At 40.9% G+C, this 22563-nt stretch overlaps 1 protein-coding gene across 9 annotated transcripts in view; it reads right to left on the reverse strand.

The window, feature by feature from the left end:
• Positions 1 to 22563, reverse strand: part of L3mbtl3 (L3MBTL histone methyl-lysine binding protein 3) — a 114778-nt gene that overhangs the window by 78853 nt on the left and 13362 nt on the right. For 5 of the 9 annotated variants that reach the window (XM_052751238.1, XM_052751236.1, XM_052751237.1 and 2 more), the window contains 5 exons: positions 11827 to 11945; positions 3663 to 3774; positions 3221 to 3295; positions 1526 to 1685; positions 173 to 302 (listed from right to left, as the gene is read on the reverse strand). In XM_052751238.1, the coding sequence (XP_052607198.1) occupies positions 173 to 302; positions 1526 to 1685; positions 3221 to 3295; positions 3663 to 3774; positions 11827 to 11928 (579 nt within the window). In that variant the 5' untranslated portion in view covers positions 11929 to 11945. Of the gene's footprint in view, positions 1 to 172; positions 303 to 1525; positions 1686 to 3220; positions 3296 to 3662; positions 3775 to 11826; positions 11946 to 22563 lie in introns of those variants that run through there. The other 4 variants (XM_052751242.1, XM_052751240.1, XM_052751241.1 and 1 more) reach the window with 3 other exon arrangements.

A 22563-nucleotide genomic window follows, 5' to 3' on the forward strand; every position in this document is an offset into this window, starting at 1 on the left:
CTCATTTTTAGATGGTGATAGTGAGGCATAAAGTGGAATGGGATCTCCTGACATAAGTGGTCCCTGAACTAGCATTATCTAACTCAAGTAATTGACTCCAGAACAGATCTGGTGACTAGACACCCCAAGAAGACTGCCCATGTCTCTGAATAGACACACAAGGGCTACTAACCATTTCATCATCTCTGTCTTCTCCATCCTCCTTGGAGTCAGCTTTCAGAGATAATTTTGGTTTTTTCTTCCGACTACACTTAGGATCCTCGTCCTCGTCTTCACCGCCATCTCTTTCGTCCTTCTGATCTCTGTTGTGTTTATAACCCCAAAACAGTGACAGGAAAAAATGCCTATCAAATATCTACATGCTCATTATTGATGCAAAATTATTTGAAAAAATTACTCTCTAAAGGAACATTTAATTACTAAGAGAAATCCATAGCATATAGTATGTGTAGAGAACCTTTAAAATCATGTTTCATAGATATTTCTGGGTAAAAACAGAAAATTATTTTATATATTAGCTTCAAAAGGGAACTATCAATGTATGTAAAATGGATTCTAATGGGTTTATAATTATTTGTCTCCCATAATAATAAAAGAATCAATTATGTAGAGATATATGTTTCCAGGGCAATTTGAAACCAAGGAACTAACAGTTTTAAGATTGGCAAATCCAGTAGAAAAGACCGATTATAAATTTGTAAAGAATCCCTTTACCAATACAAATATTAAATATGATAGAAGAGAATCTCCAATAAAATACAAAAGTCAAGGGGCTGGAGAGATGGCTTGGTGGCTAAGAGCAATGGTTGCTCTTCCAGAGGACACAGGTTCAATTCCCAGCACTCACATGGTGGCTCACAACTGCCTGTAACTACAGTTCTAGGGGGAACTGATGTCCTCTTTTGGTCTCTGAGGCATGCATGTGGTCATAGACATATATGTAGACAAAACATCCATACACATAAAAGTTTTTTAAAAAATTAAACTAAAAAAATAAATGTCAAGTTATTTACTTTGTCCTATGTTATAACATGCAAGAAACACACCTTTTTGCTCCTAAGGTGCACTTTATTAGATAGTCCCCAGATGGGGAGGTTGCACATCACTTACTGCATATCCACTGAGGTCATCCTACAAGGACTTATTACATTATCTACTATGGACATTTCCACGGAGGACCTTAGTTCCCCATGTGGAAATAAACAAGTGTGTTGTCATAAATATCAGTAATATCCTAATGTGTGCATAGGTCAGAAACACCTAAGTACTCTTCACTGGAAACAATCAAATTAATGTAACAGTGGTCGATTATAGAGACGGAATACTGCTACTAGAATAGACCTTCCAGAGAAGGCACTAGGTCCAATGGAGAGGTCAAGGGTCATATGTCACCAGAGAGAAAGTCTAGCAAACAGGTATGAGAAGGGGACAGATGTCCTACGGCACACTTAATGCTCCGTCTCCTCGGATACTATGATCTGGAAGTCTCTGACCCATTTCATAGATGGAAGGGAAGGAAACCTACTTGTCTTTGGCATGCCGAGCACAATTCTGGCTGCAATAGTTTCCTCCGGAAAGACACTCATCTCCATTGCCATACTGACAACAGTTCTCACAAAACTGAAGCCCATCTACTTTTGATTGATCCTTCAACCTGAATGGTACCCCAGTCTTCTCTGAAAAGACTAGAAGATGGGGGAGGGGGGAAAGAGAAGAAATTAAAACCATGTCAGCAGGCACTTCAAAGTATATGTAAACTTTCTCTTCTACTAATTTTGTTAGCGACACAGTAAAGAATGATGTTTGTTGAATGAATCAGTGATTGAACTAAAAAGTTGGGGATGAGGGCTAAACACAGCAGAAAATCAGTTGAATCACTTCTGTTGAAAAAAAAAATCTAGATAGAGAGCCAGGTGCGGTGGCTTTCACCTTTAATCCCACCCTTTGGGAGGCAGAAGCAGGTGGATTTCTTTGAGTTTAAGACCTGCTTGGCTTAGTGAGACTCTATCTCAACAACAACCAATCTCCAAAAAGGACAAACAAAATATTCACATGAGACCTACAGAGTTAAACATGGAATGAAAAAAATTTCATTAGTTACTGAATTTCAGATAATACTATTGGCCTAAAAGTTCTAATCTATAGGTGGATCTTTGCTAATGCTAAAAAGGTCATCTAAGTTACCTCATGTTTATAACATTTTGATGAGTGATTTTAATTTAATTGATTAAATCAACACATGTAATTTTAATGTAATTGATCTCCTGGATCATAATTACCCAAATCATTTAGGAACTCGTATTTTCCTTCTGCCTGAATCATTCAGCAAACATTTATTAGGCACCAATTTATGCTGGACACTGATTATGTCAGTGCAGACCTCGCCCAAGACAGCTCACAGTCTAGAAGAGAAGCCATACGAGAAACCCAGGACTCCTAATCATGTGGGATGCATGCAGTCATAGAAGTTCATAGAAGTACAAGCAAGTTCTAGGACTGCAGAGGAAGAGGTGATTCATTCAGCCATGGGTAAGGTCAGGAAAGGAGTTTCTAATGTAGCCCCTCAACAGGGTTTTAAAGGCCAAAGAAAAATAGACAAAGAAAGAAATGGCATTTGAGCCAGAAAACAAAAAACAAAAACAAAACAAAACAAAAACAAAAAACAGCATGAACAAAGGCAGGGAAGTAGAAACCATAGGATGACTGGGAAAATGACATGTAGGTCCGTGTTGCTCAAAGAGCCAGAGAAGAGGATAGAGTAGGTAGATAAAGCAAGCAGGTGGGTGCAGGCCACCTGATCTTGGAAGGCTTTGCTAGGGTGGCAAAGAGAAATTAGCAAAGCAGCAGGTGAGCAGTCTACACAAGTCCCACTGACTTCAGGGTGCAGGATAAACTGGGAAGGGGTGAGTTAGAAGCGGTGATTATTTAAGAGACTTCTGCAGTAGTTTCAGGGAGAGTTAGAGGCCTAAATTAAGGCAGTGGCAGTGACAACAGGAAAGGCCAGATCTGAGACTTGTTTAGGGAATCAAAATCAAGAGCATTAGGGAACAGGGAGTAGGAGGGGCGAATGCAGGATGACTCCTATATTTCTTGATTATGCACCAGGGAGATGGTGCTACCGTCAGCTGACATACAGGTTACGGAGGAAAGAGTAGGTTTAGGGGAAGGGAGAAAGAAAAAGAGAATGAATTGCATTTCATACATGTGGAGTTTGAGGTACCTGTGGGACATCCAGGTGGAGATGTCCAGTAGGCAGGTGGAAATACGGGCCTGGAGCTCGGGGGAGAGGTCGGGGCTGGAGATATAGATTTTGGAGTCGTCAGCATATAGATGTTAGTTACAACCATTGGAGTAGATGAGGAAAAAAAAAAAGTGCCAGGCTTTCTGGCTAAATCACCTAGGCAGGCCATTAGCAAGTTGGATTTACTTGATAATTGGCAACTAACCTCGTGCTATTACAGATCTGGCATTAGAAACAAGACAGTGTATAATTATTTTAAAATGTAAAAGCTGGTTCCTGTCTACTGCATTACAAAAATTTATGTAGGGACATGAGACACAAAAGTAATCCAGGGCTTTCGAAGTTTGGCCCTCCTCTAAAAGTTTAGACATATTTAAATCTCTCAATAAGAAGAAGTAGGCAGTGGGCAGTCCAGCCTTACCCTCTTGAGCAGTTGGGACCATCCAAGTGGTGGTGGCAGTTGCTTTCTTGACACTGTCCATCTCACTTTCATCTGTGATAACTTCCAAAGCTCCAAACTCATTCACCCTAAACTGGCAAACAACACAGAAGGAAAAAAGAAGCAAAATTTACAAAATTCCTCAGGGTGTTATCGATTTCATGACTGACCCGCAGTCTTTAAGCAAATTAACCACGTGCAAAGGGTAAAACAGTCCTATCTTGGATAAGCGTTTTAGCAACAATGAGCCCTTTTGTTTTATGAATTTTGGATCGAGGAAGACTGGACCAAAGTAATAGGTGTCACTTCTATTTGTCTCCTCAGACATGTTTCCACTAAGATTTTTATTTACTTAATACTACTGTTTATTTAGCAAAGCTACTAGAGGGCAAGTCTCTTTTTTTCCCCCAAGGAATTGATTCATCTCACTAAAGCTGACCAAATTCAAAGAGAAGGACATAATGGCCTGTCACCTTCCTCCTTGTAGTCCAAGACAAAAATACATAAACCATGAGATATTGTGGTGATATATTGTGTACCCTAATAAACTTGCCTGAGGATCAGAGGACAGAGCTAGATTAGACATAGAGGCCAGGCAGTGGTGGCACACACTCTTAATCCTATCACTCAGGAGGCAGAGATCCAGTGTGGATCTCTGTGAGCTCAAGGCCACACTGGAAACAGAGCAAGGCAGTGGTGGCACACACCTTTAATCCCAGTGCTGGGAAGCATACATGCCTTTAATCCCAAGAAATGATATCTGGGCAGAGAAAGATATACAAGGCGTGAGGAAACAGGAACTCAATCTCTTGAGGCTGAGGATTTTGTAGAGGTAAGCTAGTGGCTGGCTGTTCTGCTTCTCTGATCTTTCAGCTTTCACCCTGATATCTGGCTCTGAGTTTACTATTAAAAATCCTTTTAAGATTCGTGTTACAGGATATTCCCTCCCCAGGAACACTTCCCTTTTCTTTCATCACCCTCAAAGCTTCTCCATGCACTTCAGTCCCAGTTTTCCCAAAGAACTGGGAGATAATGGAGAAATCACTGTAAGAGTAAACAAGTCTGCGACATGCCATTTCATCACTAAAGAGGAAGGTCATGGAGTTCTCATGCCTGGTCCTACAAGCCTCCTCTCAACTTATGGCAGCTGCAGATAAAGCGGGTTTCTGCATCAACCCACTTATATTTACGTGGAAGGCTTAATCATTGCTATTATACTACGGCAGGGACCCTGTTATCTCTCAGATTCAAGAATTCATGGATCTAAATTTTTTTTTTCATTCCTAGTTTCCATAGAACAGAATGGTTGTCAGGATTCACAGGTGTTAGCAGGAGGAAGAGGGGTAGAAAGCTCAAATGTGAAAGGACAATAAAATGTTTCAGATTTTTCACTCAGTTATATGTAATTTCCACACTCATTGTATAAAATTATCAAATACTTCCTAGATTGAAAGAATTGAAATAGTTCAGGAAGGAGAGAATGTTTTCTCCCTATTATATATTCTGAGAACAAATTCACAAGCAATGTGTGTAGTATACCTAGTGTCCATGTCAGTTTAGAAAATTTAGAAAAAAAAAAATTAATGTCACGAACAAAAACTAAAAATAACAACTTAAAAAAAAGAAAGAAAGAAACCTTAAAGTTCAAAAAAAAATTAACTAGCAACTCTTCAAAATAAGGCTGACAGTACCATCTACTGGGCAAGAGTCGCTAAAACAAGCTACCAAGATCATTATTTAATGATATTAAAGAATGTGATACAAAAATCAATTCTGAGTTCAGATTATTTTTAATAGACACAAATGATGATTCACTTAAGATGAATAATTCTGCTTTCATGACTTGCTATCTATGCTAATGTATGCTCACTTGACAAATGTAAGATGTGAGCAATAGCCCCAGACATTTAGAGAAGACAGAAAGGATCGTAATGGCTGCTACACTGCAAACCACCCTGCATTATACACGCCTGAGAAAGGACGCCAGACCTCTGGGTGAAAAGTGCAGGCCTGACACTCACAAGGGTTTGGCTCAAATACCTGTAAAGTTCAAAGGTCGGATGTCTGCAAATGCAACATTTAATCTTAGCCACCTTCTCCTTCTGCTAACATTAACTGCCATCATTGACAGTCTAAACACAAAGTAGACGCGCAAAGTCACCTGGGGACACCACGAACAGCCGGAAGCCAGAGACCAAGGATGGACTTCAAGGACTGACGCACAAAACAGGCGTAAAATGAAGCTATGTGCGCACTTGTGAGACTAGGATTCATAGAATTCACTGTACCCCGAAAGGCACCCTAAAACTCTAGAACTCAGAGCACATCTGCTCATTCCTACAGTCACTCAGCTCAGAAATCAAAACCCTCTGAGAACTTTCAGAGCATCCCACTCTTCGAGAAAAGACAGAGGGAATCCATTTTGCTGTGGCTTCTCAACCTGGATTTTGTGTCTTTCATGACATTCCTAATGAAGAGAAATGTTAGGAGGAATAGGGATGCTGACGTGACCAGAGGTCCAAATACAGAATTCCAGAAAGACTGATGCATTTCCTTTTGTTTCCCCAATTAAACACATGGGTCCTCCATGTTTTTATGAATGACTTTGGCATGCTATGAAATTTCTCATGTGTTCCATTCTCCAACTGAAAATATCAAATTATAAACTTTACAAAAGTAATTCATTAAGCAAGGCAAACATAAAGTTGGCAGGGCAGCTTTTTCTACACATGAATCTATCCAGGTCAGTAGAAATAAATAAATAAAAATAAAGAATTATGCCTCAGGTTTTATTTATTTGGCTTGGCCAATAAAACAAATTATCTACTTTGCTCTTTATTTTTGCTTCTAGGGGGAAAAGCTCTTTTCCCTCTTTGGGGTCTCTTTACTAATAGATCACTAAAAGACTCTATTGAGATTATGATTTCCATTTTATTACTTTCGATGATGAACCCTGAATCCCACTTACCAAGATGTTTTAAGGGCAAAGATGTCTGGTCACTAAACTGTTTTAAACATTCATTGAGACAAGGTGAAGCCATGCATTAGGAAGAGGGGCTGGATTTACAGCTGGCTTCTGCCTTGCTGTTACAGGTCTGGCTCTCTGATGAGGAGCAATTATTCTTACTAGATAAGATGCTATCACTCTCCAGGGAGCATCTGCGTTTTACTGAGGGACTCTGAAAGACTAACTCCTTCTGACTCAGAGGACTAATTCTCTCTGAAGAAATATTTCAGATGCCATTAGATATTCAGGTAGAGAAAGGACTCAGGCCTGGGGAAGCCCCACCCGGTACCTTTCTACTGCCCGCCCCTTAGTCGCCTCTTCCATAGCTAACCTCTCCTGTAGACATTACTCTACTAAAGCTTATTTGCATTTTCAAAGAACAAATCAGGTAACGGCAAAATTCCTGAAGCTGGTTAAGGTAGAAATGCCATGATAATGACCACAATCTTTTTTTTTTTTAGCACCCTGCCTGCTAAAATGACTCTGCCTCTGGAAACCCTGCTCTGCTCTCTTCCCTGACACCTTCCAAGAAGTCTTCACAAAGAGCATTTTCAGCTCAAATAATGCCCGATTTCTGAAGGCTTCCTGGTCCCTCCCACCCAAGGAAGTTCCCACCTCTCTACATGTGTACCGTTTTCCTTGTCTGTTGGTCTCAGTCTGCGAACACTCTGCCTGTAGACAGACAGCCATGCACTAGTGTCAAGAGAGTCAGTTTCAATACCATCGCAGTCTCCTCCACCCCAGAGCTGCAATAACTGACTTGAGCAAAGGAATAAACACTCTGGTCCTCAGTTTCCCCATGTGTAAACTGACCAACGATGGACAGAAGGAGCTAAGTGAAAGGAGGAAACACAGTGCAGGTAAGGTGCTCCCTCGGAGAGTCAATTTCCTATTTCTCTCACTTCTGCACCCAAAAAGATGGTTGTGCTTTATTTCAAAATAGTACGGTTACGTGGCCCAGTGTGGAGAGGGCAGAACATACCAGTGACAAGACAGAAACACATGCCCAATATAGGAGAGAGGGAGGAAATAAAGAGGCACTGAGGTAAAAGGAGATGAGGCCGGAGAAAAGTGGGGGCCAGAAAACCAAAATCCTTCAGGAGCTCAAACTTGGACAATGGTAACTGCTCCAGAAGTTTCACCAGAAAAATGACATTGTAATTAGCCAGCAACCATGAGGCTGTCACAGAGGAAAGTTCTTTCGAAAAATCCACAGAACATAAAACCTGTTCGCACAACGGGAAGGTGACCTCTACCTATGAGGCCAGGCTGTATCAGCTGGATAAACTTGAGTTGGGTGACTTAGGGACCAACTGTTAGGAAATCCACGTGCCTATAAATTCACAAATCATTGAAAGGCAGCATCCTGGGTGATGTAACGTACCCTCCATGATATGAGGAAGCAAATTTTATGAATTATTCAACGCGTTAACATTTTAGTTTAGTAGAAAGTTATTTCCTCAACCTTTCAAACAACCCCAATTTTGATGTAAGAAATGCTACGCAATATAGTCCATGAGGTGGTGTTATGTGGCAAAACTTCCTAGGGAGTCACAAAACACACATCTACTCATCCCAGATAGGGAGCCCACGACAGACCAAAATACCGACACTATCAAAGTTCAACTTGGTGAACACATGTTTTTATTGGGGTTACTTTCAGAAGCAAAAACAGCTCAGACAGCTGCATCACCAAAGCCCACCCCAGCATGGGTGACAGCTCACAAGGCTAGGAACCTGGAGCACACTAAACAGCTTTCAGGCAGCTCATCAGTTTGGAGCGTGGCCTTTCCAGGTGCCTCAGTTGGTCTGAACCTCTTCCAGGCAGCTGTGCTGATTTCTGCCTCTTCCGGGCAGCTGGTCTGCTCTGACCTTTTGCAGCTCAGCTCTTCTGAGAATTTTCTTTGCAGCTTGACACTTCTCTTTGGAGAGGGACTCTAAGCTTTTATTGCTTATCCTGGCAGAGAGAGGCCTAGTGAATCTGTTCAGTTTCGGGGACTTCCTGAAGCTATTTGAGTGGTTTAGCTTCCTGCTTAAGGAATTCCCTGCAGGATGGTATGTTTAAATCTCATAGGAAACTGTTACACAACAGATTGGCTATGAATCTCAATTTAAAGGGGTTATAAATAATATATTTTATGTGTGATAAAGACACAGAGAGACAGAGAGAGGTGTACATGAGTGTTGTATGCACACACATGCTGGTGCACACACCATCCATACAGAGGCTAGCATGTCTATGTCCTGCTTGTCCCTCGCCACCTTATTATCACCTTGAGAAAAGATCTTTCCCTAAACCTAGTTAGGCTGGTGGCCAGAAAGTTTCGGCAATCCTCCTGTCTGCTCCCTTTCTCCAACTGGCCGCTTCGTACATGGTGCTGTGGGTTCAGATTTAGTTCCTCTCAGGTCTTCTAAGTCACCTCCCCAGCTCTTCAAATCATTTGTTAAAACGAGGTATCAAACTGTTTACTGCTCATGAAGTAGATGGGACACATCGCAATTACCCCAGTAATTACATGAGTATAAAAGTCCTATCAAATAACCCTGATTATAATACCCTAAATGACTTAATTACCTGATTATCTTAATAGAAATAATAGGTTAATTTCTAAAATCCATTGCTTAAAAAAACTTTAAAGCAATCCAGATTTCTTAGGGATGGAAACTCCCCTTTGTTACCAAAAGCTAATGAAAAGAAAGTTATAAATTTCATCATGTACCTGACATGCAAGAGGCATTATACAGTAAAAATGCACAAGAATAATATGCATATGAAATAATAGAAAAAGGCAGTTTTCATATTATATCGCAAAGTCCGAAAATGCATACCCTAAGTGTTTGTTTACATTCTTTATCAGTCCACAGCTCCTTTTTACAGTTGTGAATCTTAAGGATCCTAACAACCCCCATTTTTTTCAGATAAAGCTTACAAAGTGTAAGGATTTTAAGTAATCAGTCATAAGACTTACTTTATTATTAGTTATGTGTCTGTGGCTGGGATTGGGAAGCTGTGAGTGCAAGCACCCTTGGAGTCCGGAAGACTGTTGGATCCCCTGGAACTGGCCTTCCAGGCAGTTGGGAGCTGCCCAACCACACTAGAGTACCCTGCAAAAGTAGTCCATGCTCTTAACTGCTGAACTACCTCTCTAGTCCCTGACAACTTGACAAAATTCACATGGCTAATATATGGAGGCTAATACATTATCAGGGCTTGAGAAAAAAGTTTTTTTTAGTTAAAAAAAATAAACAAAAAACAAAAAACTTCAGCCTTCTATATCTATCATGTCTCATGCAGACAGACACTTGGAGAATGTCAGAGCAATTCAATTCCTATTTGTTCTTGTATTTATTTATTTTACTGCCGAGCAATCTTGATCCTGAAGGATTAACTTACTCCATGACTTGTCATCACATAAAACTAAAACTGAAAACTTCTTCTTTTTAATAATTTTAAGTGGATTCATAGTATGTGCATATTTATGGTATGCTATTTCTACATATACCTATAATATGTAATGGTCAAATGAGGAAATTAGCTTTCCTACCTCCTCAAACATTTCTAATTCTACATATTAAGAACCTTTGTAATCTTCTTTTTTAGTTATTTTAAAGTATACCATGCATTACTTTAGACTATAATTGCCTTATGGCATAAAAGAATACCAGAATTACAAACCTCTGACTATATTTTGGTACCCATTTAAAAAAAAAAAGTTTCTTTGGATTTCACTAAACCTCACTGCAATAGTTTTATTTCATACACTGGCACTTTGTACTTAATTAAACCTAAGCCAACTAAACTCTCAAACATTTTTCCAACCCAGGCAGATGTTTAAATTGTACCCCTGAGGATAAGTGAGGGCAGGGACTTGGCTAAGATATTTGTCAAGCAGCCATCAAAAGGATTAGATTTCAAGAAGCCTAAGTTAGGAGCAAAATTTTCCTATTTGAGACAGCACAGCAAGCACATCAAGTGTTACAGAGACAGGCCAAGTGACAGCCCGTTAGAGAGACAGAAAGTTTAAACACCTAAAGGACCGAGTACAAACACAAAGTCTAAAAGGCCATAGACAGGTTCAAGGTCCCAGAGATAGGAACACAGCTAAACCAAATTAGAAATGAGAAGTGGGGGTGGTTGGGTTTGAGCTTGCACAGCTGTGTTTCATGGAGCGGCAGACAGAGGTAGTCCTAATGTAGACTCAATGGGGCAGGGCACATGTGGGCGGCACATACACATCAGGCAGACAGAACCCCATGAAGAGTGGAGAGAGTGGGAGACAGCACACATAGAGTTAGCAGACTGAACCCCATGAAGAACAGAGACACACAGTGGACTAGCACGTATATAGTGAGTAGACTGAACTCCATCAACAGTGCCCTTTTTTTTTTTTTAACAGTGCCCTTTCTATAAGATCACAGTCTGATGCTGGGCGGTGGTGGCACAACCTTTAATCCCAGCACTCGGAAGGCAGAGCCAAGTGGATCTCTGTGAGTTCGAGGCCAGCCTAGTCTAGAATGAGTTCCAGGAAAGGCGCAAAGCTACACAGAGAAACCCTGTCTCAAAAAACCAAAAAAAAAAAAAAAAATCACAGTCTGACTTATAGGAAGAGCTTGCTGCTGAAAAAATGATTATACAAAAACTCATGTTCATAGTATAAGTAATTTAAAGGCAGTGAATAGTTCTATTGATTCAGATTTTTCATATTATTTTACCCGGTTTCTGTATAAGAACACTAGGACCCAGGGAATGAGGTTATACACTCAAAGCTACAAAGCCATTACTAAAATATCCAAAAAAAAACTAGACCTTCTAGGTCTGCCATTTCCATATATATTGGCCATTATCATAATAGAGTCAAAACAGATAGATGATCCTCCTCAGAGCTACTGATTGATTTTCTTAAACTAAGGACATTCTAAACATATTCTTCAGTCCCCTAGCCCAAATGACAAAAATCTGACAATCTATCAGTATTTCAAGTTGTCTTACAAATTTACTGCAGAAGGCCATATACTATCTAGAGCCATAACACCATATTTAATGCTTTGAATTCTTATTCCATGTATGCAGTCACTGTAAAATAAGCTCACACGCAGATACACACAGTAGATAATTCACACATGACAAAGAAAATCTACCTTTAAGTCACTTCCTGGTAAGGTACCAACTCCATCCTTCCAGTCCATAACACTGAATACGTCAAACTCTTGACCACTTGTGCTAGAGGCAGACTCAGTCATGATTTAGTTTTTTTAACCTGGAAGAGGAAAAGGGGAGTGTAAATATTTCATGTGCACATCATTTTGATTTAGTGCTCATTATTACTTGTTTCTTTTAATGACATTATTTTCTTGATTCATCCATCTAGAAACAACTGCTTCAAAAGTATCAGTAACGGGGCTGAGCACTTGCCTAGCATGTATGAGGCCCTCCAAACCCTCTTATATTATGTTTCTGTTTTAATTTGTGGTGCCAGAAACTGCAACCAGAGCTGGGGGAGGCACTCACTGTACTACTGAGCTATCCCACCAGCTCTGTACAATTTTGTCCCCAAGTATACATTCCTACAGTAAACTTTAACTTATAAATGAGACACTGTAAAAGGTTAAGAGCAACAACTGTCAGTGATTTGGCATGATTCTCTTTCCTTGTTAAGGTGAGAATCTTCACCTTTTCGTTTAAACAATAAATGACTTCTCTTTGGCATATTCAAGTCATAAGCATCAATGCTCTTGCAGCTGGGCATCATTGGTGAGTAAAATGAAGTTCACTTGAATACAAGCGTGGTGAACCTGGTCAGTCAGTCTGGTAACTGTGACAGCCAAGTCACCAAGTACCTAAGTAGGGGAGTGGGGTAGTGTGTACAGCATGGACTTGCTGGACCCAAAGGGGACTCACTCCTAAGCAGAGTGAAATAGGACAGCCTCAGATCTTATGCTATGCAGAACAACATTTAAAACTGATGGACTGTTTGTGTCTGGACAGTTCCATTTAATATGTTTGAGTAGCTGTTGTCCTCAAGTAACTGAGCCCTCGGTTAACTATAATCTCAGAAAGTGGAACCGAAGACAAGAGAACTACTAAATAAAAAGTGGATTTAAAAGTGGATTTTGATAGTGGGAAAATAAAAGCAAAATTGAGTCCATTATTCACTGTCATCTATATTAACCTATCTACGTGTTTGACCTACTAACACAACAAATGTGAATGTGATTGTTTCAGAACAAGATGTTTGTTTGACTCAGTTGAAGCATCTACTATGACCCCCATGGCTTCCCAATAGCCAAGACTTTGACAGAAATGAGCACAAAGTCTAAAAGACTCAATGAGCTATGATGAGATTTGGAAGATTCACAGAGTCCATTGGAGAAATGTTCTCCGAATGACTAAGGTCTACTGTTCCAACACTGAACCCAGAGAATGGATTAGTTCCAACTCTCAGATCAATATGTTTGAATACAGGGTGAAATCTCGGTGATCAGGTTTCAACTGCATACCAACCTACCTTGAAGATAAACCACCCTTCCTGGAGTTTTGTTGTGATCAAAGATTTCCACTATTACTGAAAGACTAGTAAAATATTCCTCTCTTTTCCAACCGTGTATCTACATGAACCCAGACTTTCTTCATATACTTCAGCCAAAACAATAAACTGGAATAGACTAAAGGCAGAAACAGCTGTAAGAATTCAGCTATCGCCTGTAAAACCAGAGATTAGACAGATTTGCAGAAGTTGAAACTATGCCAACTTCTCTCATTTTTATTAATATTATTAATATATATTTATTGCTCTTTCATAAAAATTGTGTTTATATGAATTATCATATAGTGAGTTTACTACCATTATTTTTTAAGTAAGTAATCAATCTATTTTAACACAGTATCGATATGCATAGGATGTTACAAAAATACCTACTTGAGTTTTCAATCATGAAGGATATTTAAGACCAAAAAGTCTGAAAGTCACTGCTGTGCAGAATAGTAACTTGCTTCTCTCCATAAAGAAGAAATTGAGATTTTTTTTTTTGTTTGTTTTTTTTGTTTTTTTTGTTTTTTTTGGTTTTTCGAGACAGGGTTTCTCTGTGTAGCTTTGCGCCTTTCCTGGTACTCGCTTTGGAGACCAGGCTGGCCTCGAACTCACAGAGATCCGCCTGGCTCTGCCTCCCGAGTGCTGGGATTAAAGGCGTGCGCCACCACCGCCCGGCGAGATTTTTTTTTAAGCATTCATTCATTCATTCATTGAGTGTATGTGTATCTTTCAGGGTACACACATGCCACAGTGCATGTGTGGAAGTCTGACAATAACTTGCAGGGAGTCAGTTCCCTCCTTCCATCATGTGGATTCTGAAGGTTGACCTCAGGTCATCAGATTTGGTGATACTGAGCCACCTCTGGCCCATCTTTTATTTTGTTTTTTCTTGAGACAGAGTCTTGCTACTATGCAGGCTTGCAAACTCATGATCTTCATGTATCTACTTCCTAAGTGCTAACATCACAGCTACATTCCACCACACCAGGGAGTATGTTCTTTTTAGTGGGAAGTGCTTTACATTTTAGTGACACAAACTAAAATGGATAGGTGAAAAGACATGTGAGAAATCTGTCTTAAACTAATCAATGGAGTCACGTGGCCAAATAAAACCAGTGTTGTGCTGGGAACTGTCCAGATGTGGGCAGGGTCTTTGGTGACTCATTCTACATCCTCAATTTTACATACGCGTAGAAGAAATAGTTCAAGGTGTTTCATTTTTTCTTTAGACAGAATCTTGTTATGTAATACACTATCCACAACTTGCAATGAAGCCCAGGCTGGCCTTGATCTTATCCCCCTGCCTCAGCCTCCCAAATGCTGGGATTCCATGCTTGCTCCCCCATGCCAGCCTCAAGACTTTTTAAGTGTGGTCCTTTAATATATGTCATATGCATTTCTAAATAGTGTGTAAAAACTCTGTGCTTCTTTGAATGAGAGACAATCTTCCACGGAGAATTTCCAGATGTGCCATATTCTTTCTGTCTTCTTTGCTCTAAATAAAATATCAACTAGAAGACATTTCAAACTGTATGTAGTGTGAATCACAAGAACCAGATCTCACTATTACTGAGGCTTAATTCTCAGAACAGGAACTAGGCTATGGTTGTCAGGGGAGAATTATGTGAGAAATTTTGAAAATATTAAGTGAATTAAGCTTTCTTATATCACCTAAGACCACAGGCCCAGGGGTGATACTGCTCTCAGTGGGCTGGACCCTCAACATCAATCATTAATCAAGAAAATACCCTACAGACTACCCTAAAAATAATCTAATAGATGTGATTTGTTTTTGGTTTTTGGTTTTTTTTTTTTTTTTGGTTGGTTGGTTTTTTTCTTCACAGCTCATTCTATGTAGCCCTGGTTATCCTGAAACTCACTCTGTAGACCAAGCTAGAGTCGAACTCATAGACATCCACCTGCCTTTGCCTCCTTCCTGAGTGCTGGGATCAAAGGCATGAGCCACCACCCCTGAGCTGGAGGTGATTTCTTAATTAAGGTTCCTCTTCTCAGATAACTCCAACTTGTGTTAGGTTGACAAACAACAACAACAACAACAACAACAACAAAACCTAGCCAGAAGAGGCATGCACTTAAATTGTGAATAAACTTCCCATGGACTCAGATCGCAATGGCACTGGCTCCCTTTGAAGTCATGTAAGAGTGGTGTTTCCCTGACAGAACACTTTCCCCTGCTGGGTAAACAGTAAGTAAGCAGGGTGTTTAGTCTTCCCCTACCTAAGAGCCATGTCAGTACAAACTCCACAACAGTAGAACAGTAGAACAAGTCTGAAAGTCGGCACTATATAAAAGTTGTGGTAAATGTTCACCGTGTACATTATGAAATGCCTGAATATGCTTCTGCTTTATACAATATCAACATTACACAGCAAACTCAGCCCTACCTATGTATTCATCAAAACTCGCAAATACAGTGTCCATTCACGTCTTTCACTCTAAGGTCAGTGGAGGTGCTGTATAAGCTATTATAGCAAGAGACATTTACTACCCTGTCTTTCCCATCATCTGATTTTGAAGCCCCTGGCTACTCTGTCACAAGGAGTCTGAAGAGCTAGAACAGATTAAATGTTTTCCCACCACCTACTACTCAGGAAGAGCAGCAGGCAACCAACACTTCACAAAAGCTGTTTCTTTTATGACACCCAAGTCTTTCTTGTTTCATTCTTACCCTGTGCCCACGGACACACAAACACACAAAGGCCTTTACTTCTCGCTCCTGCGGTGGAGGTCACCTGTGCAGCACTCTCAAAGGTTTTAGATTTGTTTTCTTTCTTTAATTACTACTTGATATTATTTCCTAATTCTATGTATAAGGTAAACTATATCTACAGTGGACACACACACACACACACACACACACACACACACACACACAGCGAGAGAGAGAGAGAGAGAGAGAGAGAGAGAGAGAGAGAGAGAGAGAGAGAGAGAGAAAATAAAAGCCACAAACAGCATCTCACTCTGCAAGAATGCCATTCCCAGTCTCTTGGTGAACAGCGCTGAGATTTCCTCAGCAAGTACCACAGATGTGCACCATGATAGGTGCTACCAGGAAAGAGACAGTATTTTCTTTCTAACCTGTCCTTTCTCAAGCTTTCCAGCCATGAATGATGTTCGATGGGGCACTTTGGGGGTTCAGATGGCCACCAAATATACCAGTGAAGCTTTTGATTCTCAAAAGTATCTATGTCCTGTTGACCATGACAATCAAGGGCATTGTTGCCCAGCATGCTTTTGCCAATGACTACTATGGACGCCTCATCAAAAAAAAAAAACTGATGGCACTTGCTGAAGTAAAAGATTATTACTGCTGGCACCAATACCATACATTATATCCTAAAGTCCCCTTTTGTGAACATTTCAGCTTTGCCCACTTCTTTTACAACCTTCTTGACCTAAGTTTCTAGGGTAGGGTGACACATGGCAGTATCCTCAGAATTACCTCCTGTCTCTCTCTCCTCTACCACTTCCTGGTCTCCAAATCAAAGCTGTACAACTTGACCCTCCCTTGAGATCATCTACCTATTGAATACACCACCTCAGTTTCTCATGTGAACAAGTCTTTGGTAGCCCCAGGCTAATGAATCTTTCCCACAAGATGTTAATAAAAGTATTTCATTACATGTTAGTAAAACTAGATTTTTTTTCTTCCTTTTTCTCATTTGTTTGTTTTGGGAGGAATGTATGGACTGAGATTGAAAGCTAGACCTCATACAGCACTTCTAGGTAGGCAAATGATGTCACTAGTTAGGATCTGATATTAAAAAACAAACAAACAAACAAACAAACAAACATGTTTTAGGGACTGAGAATACAACTCAATGGTAGAAAACCCCTGGGACAAAACAAACAAACAAATAAAATAACAAACAAATGTTTATGTGATGAGGCTAGAGGGAATTGGGCCTCTCATAGTCATTGTAAGTTAAAACTGCTATGGACTAATAACCCAGACCTTATCCTCCAACTCAGAAAGTCTACTTCTAGAAAATTGTCCTATTAGATACTTCTGTGTGTATAAAACCTTTAACAATCCATGGGTTCATCATGGGTATTCCATGCCATGGTATAAAACGCCACAAGGCAAGTCTCTGTTCTAATACAGAAATAATTCAAGACATGGTTAATATGACTAATGTTAAGCAAAGTGCAAAAAATGGTGTGCTACCCTTTGTGTAAAACAAAAGGAAATATGAAGTATGCATTGTGTATGCACATAAAATATTTCTAGACCGATCTGTCAGAAACTGGGAACTCTAGCTGTGTCCACAAAAAGGTAATGGTGCTCAACAGTCATGTTGAGTTTTCTATGTGTATCTACTAATATTAAAACAATACATTCAAAAATTATGATATAAATGTAATGCATAAATTTTAAATTCTGCTTCATGCTTATTTAAAAGTGTATTATAAAAGGCATGTCTTCCCAGGGGAATAGTTGCTACTGATGTCAACAAGAGAAAGGATGGTCTAGAAGTCATTAAGGGGAAATAGGCCCTGTGAAGCTCTTGGGTAACTTACTGAGAAGTGTTAGTGCAAGTATATCGGCAGAGCAGATGGATGATAGGAGAAGTGCAGGGCTCGCTCCTTCACAGCGACCATATGCATCCCCAGAGCCAGCATTTACAGTTCCCACCGTTCCTGAGCAACATCTGAAGTTCTGGTGACATTTCCTAATCTATCCTGCCTCAGAGATGTGACTCTGAATCATTTCTGCCATAGAGCCGAGGGGCAGGAGCACATCGCCAGGCCTGGCCAAGGGCCAGGTATGCTCTTAGTCACAGAACTTATTCTTACTGCTACAAACACTGCAAATAAAATGATTTAAAAACACACACACGCCGGGCGGTGGTGGCGCACGCCTTTAATCCCAGCACTCGGGAGGCAGAGGCAGGCGGATCTTTGTGAGTTCGAGGCCAGCCTGGTCTACAGAGCGAGATCCAGGAACGGCGCAAAGCTACACAGAGAAACCCTGTCTCGAAAAAAAACAAAAACAAAAACAAAAAACAAACAAAAAAAAACACACACACACACACACAAACAAAAAAACCTGTTTCTTTTTAAGAAACCAAACAAGCAAAATTAGCTGCTAGTTGAGTCTAATGTTGAAGACAGAATAAAGGGAATATGGAAATGCTTATGAAAGTCATAGACCCTGGCCACAAGATAGACGTTTCGGATAAATTAAAGACTGAAATGTCAAATGCAATGACTCAGACGCACTGTGTGAACACAACAACTAACCGTTCCAAAAGGAAATCAGTAGAAAAGATGTGCAAATTTATTTCAGTTAGTGCTCAACACCATAAAGATCACGCAACAAGTGTGATGAGTAGTTAGGGTCTGGGGAGATTATTTCAGCTCTACTTTAGTGATTTTACAGAACTTAGGTGCCACAATTTTCTTTTTCTTTTTTTTTAAATTATTTTTATTTTCTTACAGTTTGGCATGGGACCTACCCCTCGCAAATGGCATGAATCTACTCAGCTCACTTCGACTAAACATAAGCAGAGCGTGTGTGCTCTTCGTGATTCTTTCATGCCACTTGTTTGCGCTTTCTGCCATGAGCAGATAAAAGAGAGGCTTTTCAGGAGCAGACTCTGAAGGGAGGACTCGAGATGGAGAGAAGATAACAGTCCTCTGAAGACAAACAGCACAACCTGGGTGGCTCAGCACAAAGCAAAAGAGTGGCCCAACTTGCCCAACTCCCACCGGAAGTCTGGGCCAGCAGATGGGAGGAGCAGACAAGGATGACATCGGTCCAGCATTGTGTGTTGCTTGGCCATTGCTGCTCCAAGCGCTTTCTCTAAAAATTATATTGACGAGAATGGCAAGTCGGTGCTCATAATGAGCAAAGAGACAGGGGCTGAGGACACGGCTCAGCAGAAAAAGCTTTGTCACACCAGAGTGAGGCCCAGAGTTCAGATGATGCTTCACTTTTGATCGTAACACTCAGCAAGTGGAGACAGGGGAACCCCAGAGCAAGCTGGGTAGCCAGAATAGCAGAGCAAGCTGGGGTTCAAGCCAGAGACCTTGTCTCAAGATACCAGGTTGAGAATAATCAAGACAGACACTCGATGTCATCCTCTAGCCTTCACACACATGCACACACGTGAGCCCACAGATGTGAACACGCACATCCCACAAAGAGAGTTTTATAACTAAACAAACAAACAAAAACCATCAACAAGGGCTGGGGGGTAGCCCAGCAGCATAGTGCTTGCCTAGAAGGTTAGATGCCCTGGACTCAGTTCGTAGGAACACAAAACCAAGAAACAAACAAACAAAAGACAGTTAAATAGCCACCGTCATTTGTACCAGCTCTCTTGGACGCTGCACTTTATAGCTTCTCATCGAACAGACGCAATTTCAAAATTAAGGTGCCGAGATGCTAAGGTTGGGAGCCCAGAGTGCTTATACAATGAGGCAAACGTCACATCAAAGCAGGACCCCATTAAAATTCAGAGAACGTGATTAAAGGTGTGTGAATGACACAGAGGCCTGAGATATTACTGCCTGATGCTGATAGACTGACCTTTCTAGGCTTTGGTTAAGAAGACAACATACCTTAATACCTTCTATAGAGAGTCGGGAGCACCAAAATCATTACCATGAACCAAATAAAATGACAACTATGTCAAAGAGTAACAGGACAGTGGCCGAAAGCCACACTCAGAGGTAGGAATCCAATGCTTTCTTAAGATCATTAGCTGAAGAAGGCCTTTTGTTTCCTTATAGAAACCAACGTTCTTGCTGGCTGTGGTGTATTTAATCCTAGCCCTGGGTAGGCAGAGACAGCTGGATCTTCGTGAGTTCAAGGCCAGCCTGGTTTACGCAGGTTCGAGAATAGACAGGGCTGCACAGTAAGATGCACTCACAGAAAAGAGAAAGAAAAATGATAGGGGAAATCTCAGAGGGCTCCACCCCTAGAGTAAGAACTGCCGGCAATTAATGACACTCTGAGAGGGAGAATCAGTCTGCCCCAGGGATGAGCTTCCTAATTGGTTATCCAATACCAACACCAAGAAGTCAGTGCTAAAAGCATACACATGAAAACAACACTACATGGACTCCAGCAGACTGTATTTATATATGTCTGTATATATTTATATGTGTGTGTGTGTGTGTGTGTGTATATATATATATATAAATATATATATAATGTGTGTGTAACAACAATAATTAAAGAAAAGGGTCATGAATTTGAGAGGGTGTGGGGGAACACGAAAGGAGTTAAAAAGAGAAGGGGGAAATAATGTAAAGTACTCATATGTGAAGTTCTCATATAAATTTGTTTTAAAGTGGCTCTTTCATTGTTCAGAGTTCCTCATTTTAACACTCTAGAAAGACCACTGATCTCTTCCCAAAGCAATTCTTCTGCCATAATAAAGATGAATGTGTTAAGGGGAGATGGAGAATCTGACGTCCACACATCTCGGGTCCAGCCCCGTGACTGCCCACACTGCCACTGCACTGGTCCAACTGCACTTGAACAAGTCTAGACTAAGGCCAGGTAATATGTCCCAAAGTCTGCTCCCTCCAAATGCATTTTAGGAAGCCATTTACTCATGTTAAAAGATTTTGTGATTAAAAATGAAAAGTGAAATTCCCTAGCAGCCTTTGGGAGAAGCAAGATGCACACAGGCAGTCTTGCAGGCACATGTAAGGTACTCTCTTGATGTTCTCCATAGACACTCAGCCTTGGGCTCCTTATCACATAGTACATGGAGTTCCACAGAATCCTCACTATGGGACGTAGTTTTATAGGACACAGCTTATTTATTTTCAGATTGGACTCCACTACTGGGATGCTATCTTCCGATCTAGCTCCCGGTTTGCATCCCTGTGCTGAGAATTCTGTAGTATCTAATACTGGGGATGGCCCCAGACCTACAATCCCGTAAGTCCAGTCTTCAGAAAGTGATCCTGAGAAAGATTTGGTCCCTGCATTATAAGACCTTCCTAGAGGTCTCAGTGACCTTCCATACCTCCTATATGGCCTTTATTGGGACACTTCCCATTCCCCAAAGTACGTACCTAGGACCCTCATAAATAGTCAAAGGGGAACACAGACATACTGAGGAAAAAGGGACTCTTGTTAAAGAATTTCACCCAACACAAACCAGCTTGGACCCTATAACTTTCTTTTAAAACCAGTAAGGACTATTATCTCCATTCTAAAAGTAAGAAAATTCAGGCCATCTGGATAAGAAACACCCTTTTTTATTTTCCAAGACAGTACTCAATATCCACCCCCCCCAGACAGGGTTTCTCTGTGTAGTTTTGGTGCCTGTCCCAGATCTCACTCTGTAGCCCAGGCTGGCCTCAAACACACAGAGATACGCCTGGCTCTGCCTCCAGAGTACTGGGATTAAAGGTGTGCGCCACCACCGCCCAGCCCAGTATCTTTTTTTTTAATTTTACACAATAGAACGGTAAGCATCAAATAAGTGTGGTAAGCAAAAGCTTGGGAGCCACAACCCTTGGGTTTAAACACCAGTCTCACAATTTACTCTAGGCCCCGCCTCAGCCTTTGGCTCCAAAACAGATAGGAATGTCTACTTGCCAGGGACACAAGAACTTCTTTTTGCTACAGTATTCAAGTGGAAATGCTCTGCACAGTGGATGGTCATCCAGAAGAAAGGAAAACAATCTATTCTGTAGTGTCCACGCTCCTCCCAGCCTGAGGATCCGAGGTGTTGTAAGGAGTGCAGGGCAGAGGATAACTGTGCCAAGACTGATACCGCTGCATTATGAATCGCTCTGCAATTATCCAGCTGTTCAGAGACGAGACAAGAAGCCCAAGGACTCTTGAGATTCCATGAACATTTCAAAGAGAATGTGGAAAACTTTGTAAAGTCTCCCAAATAGAAGGTCAGTAACTTAGTTTTGCCAAAATCTTTAAAAAAAAAAAAAAAGAATATTTTAACAACTTGAAAGCAAATAAGCATAATGAAGACCTAACTTCTGAACAACTACCATGAAGCCACCGGCGACCTTTCTGTGATATTTATGTTAAGGAAACATTAAAAGGTCCTCTCTGCCAACAACGGTGCTTGTGGAGCTGCTCTTCAGAGAGCAGGTGGAAAGACAACAGAATGCACTGTACGCACTGTGGTGAGAAGGTAGGGGGGAAAGAAAGATAAAGGAGGTGCCACCCACCCAGACAGGGCGGCTGTGAGCTCACGGAGAGTCTCTGCATGAGCCCGGCATGTGCCCATAGTGCACAGGGAGATACCAGGGGAAGACCTGGAAGACCGAATCTGCCCTCTAGTGATAACACCCACATGGTGTCCTGATCATCTTCAGGGAAGAAGGCTTTGAG

This window comes from Peromyscus californicus, unplaced genomic scaffold (assembly GCF_007827085.1).
Source record: "Peromyscus californicus insignis strain IS unplaced genomic scaffold, ASM782708v3 Scaffold_22__1_contigs__length_63687245, whole genome shotgun sequence".
Taxonomy (NCBI): Eukaryota; Metazoa; Chordata; class Mammalia; order Rodentia; family Cricetidae; genus Peromyscus; species Peromyscus californicus.